At 30.8% G+C, this 16694-nt stretch overlaps 1 protein-coding gene across 2 annotated transcripts in view; it reads left to right on the forward strand.

Moving 5' to 3' along the window:
- LOC114186821 (ferredoxin-dependent glutamate synthase, chloroplastic) overlaps nucleotides 1-2819 on the forward strand; it is a 33069-nt gene extending 30250 nt beyond the window's left edge. For both annotated transcript variants that reach the window (XM_028074860.1, XM_028074869.1), the window contains exons 28-33: nucleotides 311-453; nucleotides 534-627; nucleotides 1005-1243; nucleotides 1475-1553; nucleotides 2020-2103; nucleotides 2239-2819. In XM_028074860.1, coding sequence (XP_027930661.1) covers nucleotides 311-453; nucleotides 534-627; nucleotides 1005-1243; nucleotides 1475-1553; nucleotides 2020-2103; nucleotides 2239-2400 — 801 coding nt within the window. In that variant the 3' untranslated portion in view covers nucleotides 2401-2819. The remainder of the gene's footprint in view (nucleotides 1-310; nucleotides 454-533; nucleotides 628-1004; nucleotides 1244-1474; nucleotides 1554-2019; nucleotides 2104-2238) is intronic.
- Nucleotides 2820-16694: the final 13875 nt, after the last annotated feature.

Consider the following 16694-nt stretch of genomic DNA (forward strand, 5'->3'; position numbering starts at 1 on the left):
TCTTTGATTAAAATAACACTTAACAATTTAACAATCTATGTCTCGTGAAGTTAATTTAATTCATTAAAAGGGTAAAAAAGTGAAAATTGAGAGTCTGAAGTGTTGAATGGGGAAAGTATTCCTACTTGACTTTCTCATGGAGCCAAATTCCTAACACCTATAATTCTGAAACGTGCCTGTTTTTCTCTTTTTAATTAACTATGTCTTTTTCTTTTTGAGAAAATATGGGAATGAGATGAGGAAAATGGTTGTCTGTGCTTTATAAGAAAAAGTCACACAAGCCAGAAATATTAAATACGTTATTTTCCAGGTTGCAGATGCCATTCAAAATGAAAAGGTGGTTAATAAGACTGTAAAAATATACAACATTGATCGAGCTGTTTGTGGGCGTATAGCTGGTGTCATTGCAAAGAAGTATGGTGACACTGGTTTTGCAGGACAGTTGAATATAACGTAAGATGTCTAAATTTACAGCTTAAGATCCAATATTTGTATTTAAATTAAAGTTAACAAAGATGTTTTCCCTGTTCCAGTTTTACAGGAAGTGCTGGGCAGTCATTTGCTTGCTTTCTGACACCTGGAATGAACATTCGACTGGTAGGAGAGGCTAATGATTATGTTGGGAAGGTATCTTACTACAACTCTGCTGCTTTGGGTTGCCTAAGATCTGGTTTAGTAAATTAAACATGAAATTTGTGCCTATGATTCATTTATTTGGTGGAGAGTATGGGGCCTAGTTACTTAATTATTGTATCCTAGTTGTGTACTGTACTCAATCAGTAAAATTCTTGACAAATTTCTTTATTAAAGCGAGGATTTGATGATATAGTTTTTTGACAAATGTAATTTAGTTGTGCACTATAGGTTTATCTTGAATTAAGAACCCTTTTTGTGACCATAATGAATGAAATGGATGCTTTTCTTTTGAGGTATCTGTTCTGAATTTTTAGTTAGATACGAAATTCAGGCATAATGTTCTGATGTTTATTTGTGACTATTGCCAGGGCATTGCTGGAGGTGAGTTGGTTATCACTCCTGTTGACAAGACGGGGTTTGAACCTGAGGATGCAGCTATTGTAGGGAACACTTGCTTGTATGGGGCAACTGGTGGACAGGTCTTCGTCAGAGGGAAAGCTGGGGAAAGATTTGCTGTCAGAAACTCTCTTGCTGAAGCTGTGGTTGAAGGCACAGGAGATCATTGCTGTGAGTACATGACAGGTGGTTGTGTGGTTGTCTTGGGAAAGTGAGTAATATTTCTTATCCAAGCTGTACCACTCTTTTCCTCTTCCCCAACCCGCTTTGTGTAACTTAGTAAAAAATTTTATATGTTTGGGTAAACATTTAAAAATGCAGTTTGCTTTTTTTCGGCTTCTGTTTCTCTTCAATCACTTTTTAAGCACAAACAAAATAAATCTGTTATTTTGGAAAAAAATTGTGGTATACTGAGCCTATCACATATTTTATACCTTAACAGAGTGGGTAGAAATGTGGCTGCTGGAATGACGGGAGGATTGGCTTACATTCTTGATGAGGACGACACTCTCATTCCCAAGGTTTGCGCGAGACCAATTTCACTTTACTTTCTGTTTCCTCTTTTTTTCTTTTTACAAATGAGTGCATGCGTGGCTATTAAAATTCTTGTTCTTATCTGGATTCGCTTGTTCCCCCCTCTAATGTGAGATAATAATAAATCAATGGGTTTGGGAAGCATTTTCAACTGTTTATGAAAACCTTATACTGTACTACTGCTTGAAGATCTTCCCAAATCTCACTAAGTGCCTTTTCATGGAACACCAAAACTTCCTTTAAAACTTTGCTTGTAAGTTCTAACAAATCTTGTAGCATTAGTTATTTAGTTTACCTGAATTTTTCTGAATCACAAACGATTTTAGACTACCCCTCCCCCTTGAAAGAAAATGCTTCTAGAACATAATAATATCTAGAAAGCCTTTTATTTATGCTGCTTGAAAGAAACCATGGTATTGTTTTGTTATGCTTATATCTAAGATCAATTCACAGGTAAACAGAGAAATTGTAAAAATCCAACGGGTATCAGCCCCTGTTGGGCAGATGCAACTGAAGAGCCTGATTGAAGCTCATGTTGTAAGTCCTCCTATTTACAAACAAGAATTTAACATGTACACTCATGTAGTAGGCAGAAATGTATTCTTGTTTTTAGAATTTGATATCAATTGATTATGATAATGCACAATTAAATTTTATTATTTCTGTATGAAGGAAAAAACCGGTAGTACCAAAGGTGCGGCTATTCTGAAGGATTGGGACAAGTATTTAGCACTGTTTTGGCAGCTGGTTCCACCTAGTGAAGAGGATACGCCTGAGGCAAATGCCAAGTATGACACAACTACCGCAGAGCAGGTGACTTTTCAGTCTGCTTAGGGTAGCAATGACAAGGTTGGATTGATTACGATAGAGGCCATGTCCCTACTGTGTACAGGAAAGGGAGAGGCTATCAATAAGGTGGAAATGGTAGCCAAATTATGGGATTCAACTATCGCTTGAAATCATGCTGCTGCATTGATTCTCAAGATCATTTTTGCCTAAAAGGCCCCCTATACACATCCATCTCAACCATTGGTCTTCTTTTACCTTAGTTTTTGTATAGCCGTGTGAAAGAAAACCTGTAAATAAAATGCACTTGATTCGAGTCTGACTGACGCTGAAAATAAGTTAGTTGGGGCCTGATACGCCTTGTCATCTTTGTTCTCTTGCGCTCATGTCAAAACTTTGTTTTCTCCTTGCACCATCAAAATGCGTTCCTTCTCTGCATTTAATAAAATAGGATAATATTGATAAAATATGCATTGCTGACACAATACTTGACATGAATTTTCAATCGCTGAAGACCAACAGGTATTGCATGTCGACAATTTAAAATTTTGTAATCTTCACTTTTTAAGAGGTTTTATAGTGTTATTATTTCCCCACATTATATCAACAATTGTTCCTCAATTATAAAAATAATATTAAATATGGTTTAACCTATTAGCAAAACAAGCAAAGAAGTAATTGGAGGTAGCACACCAATCAGAAAGCAAGATATATAAATGATCAACAAAGGTATTGTATTATTATGAATGAGTAATGGTATATATACTCAATAAACACAAGCCATATGCGTAATTGATTAAGACGGACAACTAATAAAAAGTTACATTGAGACTAACAAAAAATAACAAACTGCTAACAATATATAGGTTAAGAACCACTCTTAAGTTTGGAAAGGATATCAAGCATTCCCAGCTTGTTACATATAGCCTGAAAGAGAGTTGAAGATAAAGCTTTTATATATACATTAGCAAGTTGTACAGAATAAGAAATTGGCAAAAGCTTGATTAAACCGTTGGTTACTTAATCTCAGACAATGTCACAATCAATTTTGATATGCTTAGTGTGTTAATGAAAAATTGGATTAAAGGCAATTGGTATTGCAGATTGATTGTGATAATATATCAACGCTAGTTGAATGTAAGGAAGACAAAAACTCTTTAAGTAGAAAAGACAACTACTGAATTTTGCCTAAGGCACGATATTCTGCCTCTGAAGAACTATGAGAAATAGTTGATTGCTTCTTATAATGCTAAGAAATTAAAAAAGAAGCAAGACATACTGAAAAACTAGTGATGGAGTATTTAGAATCAATACATCGGGCCCAATCAAGTCATTAAAAGCCTTTAGTTGAAGGGTACTGTTTGCAACAAGAAATATGCCAGGCCTCGATACCTTTCAAATGGTGAAGAATACAAAAAGCAGTTTGATGATGATATGCTCTTAGAGTAGAAATGAACTGACTGAGATGTTGGATCGCATAAGCTATATCAAAGCGAGTATTAGTTAAGTAGATAAGACAACCATTAAGCGCCTATAAATAGATGGATCCGAAAGAATAGTCCTCAAGCGGAATGAAGACGAGTATGATAGTCTATAGGAGTCGAAATAGGACAAGAAAACAAGCATACCATTATCAGAAAGCAGATCCAATATATACCTTTGTTGACAAAAATGTATTCCGGAAGCATTATAAGCAATTTCAAGCCCAAGGAAATATCTTAAATGTCCAAGATCTTTGATTTTAGAAGTAGAATCAAGACAAGATGTAACATAATTAATTTCAGCAGTATCATCACCAACTAAGACTATTATCAACATAAATGAGAAGGGTTGTGGTGTGAGATTAAGATAATTTGAGGAAAAGAGAATGATTAGATGTAGAATGGTGATATCCATTGGACAAGAATACAGAAGAAAGGCATGCATATCATTGACAAATCGCCTGTTTAAGGCCATAAAGGGATCACTGTAATCGAAATACTTGTCCAGATTTAGGAACATGCAGGCCAACTGGGGGTTGTATGTGCACTTCTTCATTAAGGTCTCCATGAAAAATGCATTATTCACATCAAGTTGCTTGAGATGTCAGTTAGGAATAGTAGCCAAAGCTAAAAGAAAATAAATTGTGATCAGTTTTGCTACAAGGTATAAAAAAAATAGAGATCTTCCATTTTTGTATATCCCTTAGCAATTAAGCGGGCTTTGTAACACTTTATAGTACCATTAACATTATGCTTGAACTTGTAAACCTAGTGGCAATCGATTGCTACTTTATGAGGAGGTAAATTAGTGCTAGGTATTATTCGCTTCAAAAGCAGCAATTCAAACGTGTATAGAAGCAACCAATTAGATTTGGAAGCTTCAACGTATGACTTGGGTTCATATATGAACAAAACAGACATCATATAGTGATGAAAAGAAGGATAAATGTTTATAAGAAAGAAAAATTTAAATAGGATGACAAATACCTGTAGAAGGGGTGTCAATTAATGTAAATGTACTATGATAATCCTAAAGCTAAATGGGAGGTTGGCGAGGATGAGTGGAACGTCTAGGAGCAAGGGGCGGTGATGTTGGAGGGTCAGAAAAACTATTGTTGGTGTCTTCGAGGTCAGAAGGATCATTGTGCTGTGGAGTAAAATAAAAAAAAGTCAACTAAAGTTGGAAAAGAAATAGGAATAGGTAGGGAAAGGGATGGAAAAGACACGAGGAAAGAGCAATGTATGTAAGGAAAATGGTCTTCATAAAAAATTACTCTCTTGAAAAAGTGAGTTTAGGAGAATGTAAATTGTAAAGAAGATAACCTCTAATATGTGGTTTAAATCCTAAAAACATTGAGGGATGTGCAAGATAATCAAATTTCTTGCGTTGTGCATTGATAGTGCTTGCATAATATAAGCAGCCAAACACATAAATTAGAGATGTAACAGCTGTGTTGATGAATTTTTCTGAAAATGTTGATGTACTATGCAAAAAAGATGTAGGAATGCAATTAATAAGATATGTGACATGTTTTAATGCCAACCACAAAAAATTTAATGGAGATGAGATTGAAAAAGTAATGCTCGGGTTACATTGAGAAGACGTTGATGCTTACATTTGACAATGTCATTTTGTTCGAGAGTTTCTATACATGTGGTTTGATGAATGATGTCTCTAGAAAAAAAATAATCATGTTTGGAAAATTTGACACCATTATCAATGCAAATGGTTTTAGAAAAGGTATTAAAATGTTTTTCTACTTGAGTAACAAAGTGAATTATATGAGAACGTGTTTCAGTTTTCAAAATCATAAGAATAGTCCATATATAACGTGTGGGATTGTCAACTATGGTTAAAAAATATTTATGATCCTGCATGGAAATAGTGGAATAGGATCTCCAAATATCCATATGTAAAAGTTCAAAAGAATGACTAACATTAGAATTACTTAAAGGAAAAGATAACTTCTTTTGTTTAGCATGATGCATGTATTGCAAGCAAAAGTCTGACCACTATACATGCAAGAATAAGTTAGTTTCATGGTTTGTAAGCATTGCTAGGAAGGATGAGCTAAGCAAAAATGCCACAAGTCTATGGGTATTTTATTACAAGAAGGTTAAATAAGGGTAGAATGTGTAAAACTATTTGCACTAGAAGGAAGATCAATGGTGTATAGCCCAACATTTACATTAATTGTACTAATCTTTTGCTTGGTGTTTGTGTCCAGAAGAAAAAATGTGATCACAATTAAGTAACGAGACAAAGTCCAGAAATTGAAATAAGATTGAACATGAAGTTAGGGATATACAGGACATATTTAAGACAAAAAGAATAAGAAAAATGTACATTTCCATGTGTAGCAAAAACTTGTTAACCAATGGGTAATTTGACAAATATATGCTTAATGATGTGAAAAGAGGAAGAGACGTGGTGAGTAGCACTTGAATCTAAGATCCAAGTAGCGGTGGATTGTGTGTGAATATTACTTGAAGAAAAATAGTCATGCATGGAAAATTCTACAACAACATAAGCGCGAATGATTTTAACAGAGGTATTTGGTTTACACTAGAAAGAAAAGTTGAAGAACCACTGTTTGGTTGTTGAAAGTGCTGAGGTGAAAAGTGAAATTCCTGATTCTTAATAGGCTGTTGTTGATCACTTCATGACTTCACCATTTTCAGTCACAGTGTTATTAACCACAATGTGCTTAACATTAGAAAATTTATATCTGGGAGGAAAACCTTCCGATAACAAAGATAAATGTATGACCCGTACATTCACGATAAGTGCAAATCTTACCGTAACAAACAAACAAAGAAAGTAAGATAATAGAAATGATCAACAAAAGCTTTGTAGTATTATAAATGAGAATAATGACACATATATACAATACACACAAGCTATGTACGTAACTGATTTAGACGATTAACTACTGGTGTAAATGACGAAGAGAAAAAATAACAAAATGCTAACCATATACATGTTAAGACCTATATGAACATAACGTCTTTCAATATTTGTTTTATTAACTTTATTATTCGAAGAATTTAAAAGTTCTGAAAATTGCCTCTTAGTACTATTTAGAAATGATGTATTATCTATTTAAATTTATCACATATAATATAATATAATGGTAAATAATATTTATATATACACCTATATACGTATTCTTGCCATTTATACGTAAAAGTTGATAAATAACAAATATATGTAATTTATATGTAATTTAGTATGAAAAAGTTGTTTTGTATTTTTTGAATTATGTAAGGATGGAAAAAGTAGAGTAATAAGTATTTGTTATATAACAATTTTCTAAAACATTATCATTGATAATTCTAAAAGTAAAATTTATTGTCTCACCACATTTTGTCTTTAGAAATAAAATCATTCACATATTAAAAATAAATCATAAAACAATATTCAATCTTATCATATCAAAACTAATATATAGAAAATCAATTATAAGTATTTGAGTAAATCATAATTATTTTAAAAAAATGCAACATCAAACATAAATTATTGAATGAAAAGTAAGAACACTATGCATAATTTTATATTAAATAATAAATATATTACTTAATTGAAATATGTACTTAAAATATATTATAAAAAGAATATAACGAAGTATATTTGCATAGCTATAAGTATATTTAAGTTATAAATACTAAATAAAATTCTAAATATATATATATATATATATATATATATATATATATATATATATATATAAAGTGAGTAAAACTTAGGTGTGGATTGACTCTTCACGGGTTGAGCTAAAATAGGATTAGTTCAACTCGACTCACTTTTTAGTGAATGAGAAATTTTATAACTTAGTCCGATTAATCACGGATTGAGTGGGTTAGTGTGTTGGGTTAATTACAAGTTTTTCTTTCAATTGATTTTATATATTTATTTTATTACAATAAAAATGAATTAACTCAATTTATTTTTGTGATTGTGTAATCAAAATGTTCATTTAATTCTCGAAATATTATTATCAAGATATCCGTTAAAGATTAAAGTATCAATATATATAACTTGATAAATAAATAACTTAAACATTTAAATTATTAAAATATTATTGAGTAATATTTTAGTATTTAAAATTATTAAATTCTGAATCTATATAATTAAAAATATTAAATAATTGAAATTTAAAAATTTAAAAATTGAATAAAAAATTAATAATATTATTGTTAGTGGATTGCGGGTGTACCCACCATCAACTTAAATAAAACCCATTTAATCCGTAAATCAAATAAATTGAATCATATTAAATCTATTTTCTTAAAAATTACAAAAATTTCAACGAACTCGATCCGAACATTTCAAACCTAAGATAAGCCGACAGTAAGCTAAAATCTTACGAGGACAATCCAGAAGTAGATCCTCTTGTTCACGTGGACGCTTAACATTCTGAGAGTACGGAAAATTGTTCACCAAATTCTTTGTCCTTTATTTCATATCAAAAAGAAACTTCGGCTCTTTTTCTTCTGGGATTCGGAGAAACATCGTTTATGTTTTCCACACCCTATATATTCCATGTTACTTTGTTCAAGTTTCAAAATTGACGTCTACAATCAAAACTATGATGGCCCATTTTTGGTGTTTCTACTCAATTCATCACCGAATCACTTATGTTCCAATTGCCGAAGCTTCCTAGTTCGCTCCAATTATGACAAAACTTAGCTTCATGGAACCAAAACCAAGATGTTTTACGGTGTAACAAAATTGTCACTTCCTCTAGTTGTTTCCTTCAAGTTTCACCAAATGAATTTTAAACGTGAAAAATGATCCTGGGTCACACCAGTTAAAATAAAATCGAGAAAAAAATAAGGCATAATGAATTTGTCGTTTTCGCTACTTTCTCCCCATCTGTGCTTTACCAACCGAATATAATAAACCATTTTCACCAACCCAAATACTATCCCACCCAGCCATCATCTTTTTCAATTTTAACTTCCTTTCCACAGGAAAATTCCAATTACCTCAATTTAATCATCCTAGTTTTCTGCTTTGCATGCATTTTTCTTATCCTCCCCACAGAGAAAACTTATGCAAAATAAATCATTAAATTTAACTAATAAAAGATAGCACGTACCAACTGTGTTATTACCTGTTATGGAATACGATGAATACTGTAAGGGAAATTGCTGAAAATGACAGAGTCAAATTAAGGTGTTAGACTTTAAGGAAAGGAAAGAAGAAGATGATGATGATGAATGATAGATAAGAAGGGTAAATGTGTGTAGTTGCAATCACGCCTCAATTGCTTTTGTTTTCCTTTTTCTTTGAAAACAAAACAAAGCAACCAAATTCTATGTATACCCACCAAATGTCGGCGTATGGTGTTGAAATCCGAATAACAAATGTTAAACAATGAATTCTCAAAGTGCTTCTCTCTCTTTCTCTTTTTTTTTTTTAATTAGATAGAACTAATCTTCTACCTATATTGTCTATTCTTTTTATTCATTTCCAATCATAAAAATCTACACACTTTATTGAAAGATTCTAATACGACAAGATGAAGCTATCGACACATTTTCTTTTTATTAGATAAAGTTTACGACGAGTTTCACTAAAAAGAAGAATTATATGAACAATAAAAGTAATTATAGGCTGTATATTGCATAGTGTCAAATATTTCAGATACTGATACTACAACTTATTCTAATTTTAGTGAGAGTTAAAGGCAATTTCAATAACAAGAAGATATACATTATCATATTCCTTATACTTGTTCTTCCATTTCATGTCCACACAAATTTACAATCTTCTTTGTCTGGATTAACACATTATATATGTATGAACATATCCCATACATAACTGTATATAACATTATGAAACAAATGCTGTTTTCTTTCTGGGTAAATTTACTCACATTGCTCTGATTTCTGGGTTAAAGGTCGACTAATGAAAGAAAAAACGTTCCGGACTCACATTCATCAGTTATCACTAAGCATGCATGCAAAATTATGCAGAAGACAATAAATACAGAAGCATGCCTTAGCATATAGAGAGAATTGCATACATAGGTATACGTAGCTACCAAGTAAAATTACACAGATGAATCACTCCTGGGTCATGTTTTGAAGACACAGCCAACATCACCAGAAGCAGCATTATCACGACAGGCACCAACATCAGAATCATTGGCGGCGGCGGCAGAGGTGGCAGAACCAGTGGCAGAACCATGAGTGCTATGGTCAGCACCACCATGAACATGATCGACCCAAACCCGTAAAGCCTTCTCATAAATGCTAATGAGAAGCTTATGAAACTGCTGTTGCACTGAACCAACCAAATGCTCATCGATCTGCAAACCTTTGATCTCCCTCCTTCGTTGTGATCACAACCCTCTTGGTGTTTTATTGCTTTGAATTTGAAAAGACAAAAAAGATGAGATTTTGTCACTGCCTCTCTCTTTTATTTTCCTTTGTAGCACCGTCAGAGACGTACTTTTGTAGTTATGGCAAAAGATAGCAGACATCAATTTTCTTTTCTTTTCTCAGACTTTCCTACTTTTCTGGCATTCTCCAATATGGCAACCGAGCTCCCTTTGATGGCAAAACTACTATCATGTGGATTTTCTTTTGACTCTATTAGTAGAAACTGCGAGTGTGCATCATATCAATTAATTTCTTGTCAGTGTGCAAGTGCATGCATCGATTAATGACGAATACGATCACCGATTTAACACAATTTATACATTTAGCAGTTACCAAAATTATGGTGTTATAACTTATATGAGACTTGAGAGATACATTGCACCATCCAATAGAATGAATTCACCTACCTGTTTCGTTTCATACCATGCCGCTCCAGTAAAACAAAATTATACGTTGTTAAACATTAATTATTTTCTTTGAGGTAATCAAATTTTGTATTAGAAAGACAAGAAAGGAAAAACATGAAGAAAGAAAGTGATTTTCGCCTTCCCCATTATTATATTCATATTTATTGTTTTTTTTTACTTTTTATATATGTCAAAATTCAGTTCTTAATTACTAAACAAATGAGAATGACAATAAAGTTAGTGCTCCCGTTGTCTTTGTACACACGTTACGACGAGAACAACGTAAACAAGAATTTATAAACACTTTTATACATACTTCTGCAGTTCCATTCCATATGCTTCGTATATACGTACGTACGTACGTGTATATATATATATATATATATATATATATATATATATATATATATATATATATATATATATTTATTGATAATTTTTTTTATCAACAATAAAAAAATATATAAAATAGAGAAACATTTGAGGGTGCTCTAACCCTTTTACACATAAAATAAAGCAAAGATCAAAATTGTAGAAAACTAAAAAAGAATATAACATCTATAACTTATCATAAAAGAGGATATAACAATTTATCATAACTATTCTACAAGAAAAAATAGGGTAGATCTTTAAAAACAATAGAAACATATGTATGTTGAGAATTTCACAAGTTCAATTGTCATTATTACAACTAATTTGATATCAAGTTTCTCTTCTTTTTTTTTCTATGCATATTCATCGGATCAATTTCTTTTTTTTATGAAAGTATAGACATTGATCAACTTATTTAATTATGAATATTGATAAACACAATTTCTCATTTTACTAAGCTATTGCTAGTCCTTGACATTAGAAAATGATACGAGAAAGGTATTCCATAATTTTTTACGTACTAAGTGCGAATTTTTTACTTTAAACATCATGAATTTCGGAAGCAAGAATGTGGGTGTTCTAGATTAGATAAACTATGGGAAGAAAAACAACCCACCCCTTGTCAACAACATGAAATAGGTATTTTAGAACGAAGGGGTAGTCATTAATTATAAGTTTTGGAATAAGTAATGTTTAATGTTTTCTGCTCTGGAAATACATCTCCACAATGTGACAGAAAAAACGTTTTACATTCTTTTTCTTTTTTTTTGGAAACCTCGAAAATTGTTTTCCTTGCATAAGTTTAACTCTTTTCACATAGTTGTGGTAGATAAGGAGTATTGGAGGAAGTTATCAAATGAAGTGGGTATGTTTCTCATAATAGACGTTGTTGGTGGAGCTAAGCATTGTGTAACTTCTGATTTTCTACATATGAAATAATAAAAAGGGGATTGTAGAGATGATTTAACAATAAATGAAACAATTGTTATAAAACAATGTAATAAAGAGAGAAGAGAGAATACAGGATAACTTTTTTATTATTATTAGTGATAGGAAGATTCGTATTTATAATCATTCATTAATTTCATAACATTCATCATTGGGTGTCCATTGGGTGTCCATCTAGTTAAAATCTTACTAGGAAAAAACCTTTTAGGATGAAAATCTAGCGAAAGAAGTACATCATTTTTTATTCATCACATATTTTATTTCTCTTCCTCGTGTAAACTTACATCATTACGATGATGGAGTCTAATCTTGTGAACCAATTGCTCAAAAGTTCTCTTTGATAAAGACTTTGTAAATAAATATTTAATATATCCTTCTTTTGATTGAGAAATACATGCTCTATTGTCTTCATATATGGTTGTTGATTCCATTTTTTCCAAAAATAGACCACAAGTTTGTCACTCATGTTGAACTATAAACCTTAACCAAATACATTCACGAATTGCCTCATGTAATGATAAAAATTCTACATGATTTGACGATGTTGTTGTTATGGTTTGTTTCACAGACCGCCATGAAATTGTTGTGCCATTACATGTGAACAAATATCTTGTTTATAACCTATTAGATCTGATTTTGAATCATTTGGATAAAATAAGCACATATTTGTAGTACCTTTAAAATAACGAAGTATAAGTTTTATTCCAATCCAATGTGTTCTTGTAAGTGAAGAATTCGTTAGGTCTATAGAGGGGGTTTCACTGGGGAGATACAACACTAATGAGACTTGAGTCCAACCACATAAGGCATTGATACCACTTTCTTAACCCAAAACCTTAAGGCAATGGGTTTATGGGTCTTTAACCTTATATAGTGCTCTACTTTATCATTTTTAGCCAATGTGAGACTTAGACTCACACTTGGATTCCTAACAATCTCCCCTTCAAGTGTGAGTCCTTTCAACCACATTGATACACTAGGAAGAGAAAAAGAAACCAAATTTTTTCTGATGTGGAAGATCAGACAATGCTGCAACCACAGATCATACTAAGAAAAATGGCTCTTCATACCAATTGTTAGGAACAAGGCAATAAAGGAAAGAATAAGGAGAAAAAAATAAACAACACAATAATTTAACGTGATTCAGCGTACAATGTATATGTCTACGTCCATCATTACACTAGGAAGTATTTTTATTTTTATTTTTGGTGTATTTCAAACTTTACATAGGGTCTCTCATATAGTAAAATAGAGAACCACATCTCACAATTCTAAGCGATATGAGACTAAATCAAATACCATAATACTAACAGAATTATGTCTTGCTTAACCAATTTTACAACAAATGCAATATCAGATTGAGTATAATTAGCAAGATACATTTGTGCTCTTATAACACTAAGATATGATACTTCTAAACCAAAAAGTTCTTCATCATTTTCTTGATGTCTAAAAGAGCCTTTATTAACATCTAATGACCTCACAACCATTGAAGTACATAATGGATATGACTTGTCCATTTAGAACCTTTTAAGCACCTTCATTATATAAGCTTCTTGATGTACAAAAACACCTTTATTTAAATAATAAATTTATAATCTCAAACAAAACTTTGTCCTTTTCTTCATCTAAAATTCTTTCTTTAAGCAATCAATTGTCTTTGTGAACTCATTAGGAGTTCCAACGATGTTTATGTCATCTAAACAAACAACAATTATGGCAAATTCGTTTTCTAATATTTTCATAAACACAGATAAATTAGATCATTTCTATACTTTTAAAAAGTAGTCACATAGGTTCTGATTGTTTTAATCATTAAAGAGACTTGTTCAATTTTATTTAATAATCCTCTTTAAAATATGTCTTGTTGGGCAAATTAAATCCTTTAGGAACTTTCATGAAAATATCATTCTTAATAGAATCATACAAATAGGCCGTAAGATCATCCTTTAGATGTAAATGCAACCCTTCTTGTCAAATATCAAAATTTTGTTGCATTCAATACTAGTGAATGTCTTTTCTCAAATTAAGATCAGTTTTTTTTGTGAAAAAATATTGAGTAACTGACCATGTTTTGTATCTAACAATTTCATGATTCTTATTTTGTTTTTACGCAAAAATCCATATGTATCCCATGGATTTACACCCTTAGGTGTGCGAACTATAGGTCCAAAAACCTTTCATTTAGCAAGCAAATCTAATTACTCTTGTATTGCATCTTTTCAATTTGGCCAATCATTTCTTTGTCGACAATCTTCAATGATCATTAGTTCTTGATACTCATTTTCACTCATAACATTCATCGTTATATTATATGCAAAAGTCTCGTCAATGTTGACTTAATTTTGGTTTCATATTATCTTATTTAGAACATAATTTATTGAGATCTCACCATTTTCAACAATTTCATGTACATGAGGTTCTTTTGGAACTGAATCATTAATTATGTAAATAAATCATTTGGGATTTTCACTTTTTTGATTAGGTCATGCATTTTAATTCATTTTCTCATTCACGAGTTTTAATCTTTGGAACCAAAAGACCTACCGCACTCCAAGCGTGCCTTTGCAACCAACAGACCTACCACACTTCAGGTGTGTTATAAATTAATATCACTTCTAATTGGACCATTAACAGCTGATATATATATATATATATATATATATATATATATGTGTATATATATATATATATATATATATATATATACATATATATATATATATATATATATATATATATATATGTATACATATATATATATATGTATATATGTGTGTATATATATACATATATATATATATATATATATGTATATATATATATATACATATATATATATGTATATATATATATATATTTTAGTTACTATTTTTATGTTAGTGAAAACAATTGCTAATTGATTGACTGAAAATAGATTATCCTTTAAACTTTTAGTTTACATTCTTTTGTACGAGAATCAAGACGAGATAATGATAATTCAGTCTAACCAATAACTTTTTCCAATTATTTTCTTTCTCCCCCTAATATTGGAAAAACTTATTCATCAAAATGACAGTCAACAAATCAAACTATAAATAAGTCATGTTGATAGTTCAAGATATTTTATTGTTGGTAGAGAATCAAATCCAACATATATTCTCAATCGTCTGTGAAAACCCATCATAATTCCTTTTGGTAGGGAAATTGGAACATATACACCACACCTAAAAATTCTTAAATCAAAAATATTAGGTTACTAATAAAAAATAATTGTATAATATAGTATATGTGATAACTTATTGGCTTGATGAGAATAAATAATGTAGCATTAAAAATTACATATCCCCAAGTAGTCATTGGAAGATTAGCTCTCATAAGTAATAATCTTACAACTAGTTTTATACGTTTTATTAATGATTCTACAAGTCCAGTTTGATTATGAACATGTGCTATTGGATGTTCAAATTCAATTCCAATTAATATACAATGTTCATGAATAACATGAGATATAAATTAACTAGTCGATTTTCTTAATTGGATAATTTGGAAAGTGAACTCTTTCTTAACTTGAGTAATTGAGCTAATAACATTGTAAATGCCTAATTGCGAGTTGATAATAAACAAACACGTGATCATCTAGTTATGCATCAATTAAAACCATGAAATATCTAAATTATCAACATGATGGATGTATTAGACCACAAATATCACCATGCTTTTGTTCTAAAAATGAGATTGACTCATTTCTAATTTTTCTGGTAATGGTCTTATTATCAACTTTCCTTTGTGAACGTGTAGTACATGAAAACTCATTGGACTGAAAAAGTTTTTCGCTCTTAAGTGGGTGCCCATATGAGTTTATCAACTGTTTTTCCCATCATAATAGATTCAGGATGACCCAACTAATCATGCCAAACAAGGAATTCATTTTTATTCAGAAGTTTCTGCCCTCTAATGACATGTGTTTCAATTGCACTAATATATGTGTAGTACAAGCCATAAGAGAAGGTTGATAATTTCTCCAATACACATTTTTTTATTCGGTAGATATTTCATATCTCTTTTATTGTTTATGTCAATATCATATCCATTTAGACAAATGTCCTTGAAACATAATAAGTTTCTATTAAACTTCTTGGTAGAAGTATAATAGCTCTTCTGAAGCCTTCAAATATATTTGTAGTACAATAAATAATGATAAAATTGACTTCTCGCATAACCAAAAGAGAAAAAAAATTATTATTGTTAAGAATTATATTTATTAGTCTATACAACACTATTGCATATCAAGTGATTACACATATAAATAAAATTTTAATGAACTTAATAACCTCAACTCGTTGCAGGTACCACCTAAAATTAAACAACTATGCAATTAATATCAAATAAAACTAAGTATAACAAAAGAAATATAGTATAACAAAAGAACCTTTATACCCATACATAATATCAATATTAGACATGTATATTTTAAATCAATATAGTAAAAATACAAAAGAAAATTTACCTTAAATTAAATTATAATAAAAAGAAGTTAAAAACTTCATCACGTAGAGACTTCTTCTATCATTTTATAAAAAGAAAAAAAAAATCTTAAGTCTCATAACCAATGAAGTGATCAATGCTTAAGATCACCATCTTCATAAGCAAAATGTGTTTTATGGTTATTCGTAGCTTAGTTGGTTAAAGTGTTTATTCTGACTATAGATATAAATGTTATGGATTGCTTTCATAGCTCAATTGGTTAAAAATCTTATATGTT

This window comes from Vigna unguiculata, chromosome 1 (assembly GCF_004118075.2).
Source record: "Vigna unguiculata cultivar IT97K-499-35 chromosome 1, ASM411807v1, whole genome shotgun sequence".
Lineage (NCBI taxonomy): Eukaryota > Viridiplantae > Streptophyta > Magnoliopsida > Fabales > Fabaceae > Vigna > Vigna unguiculata.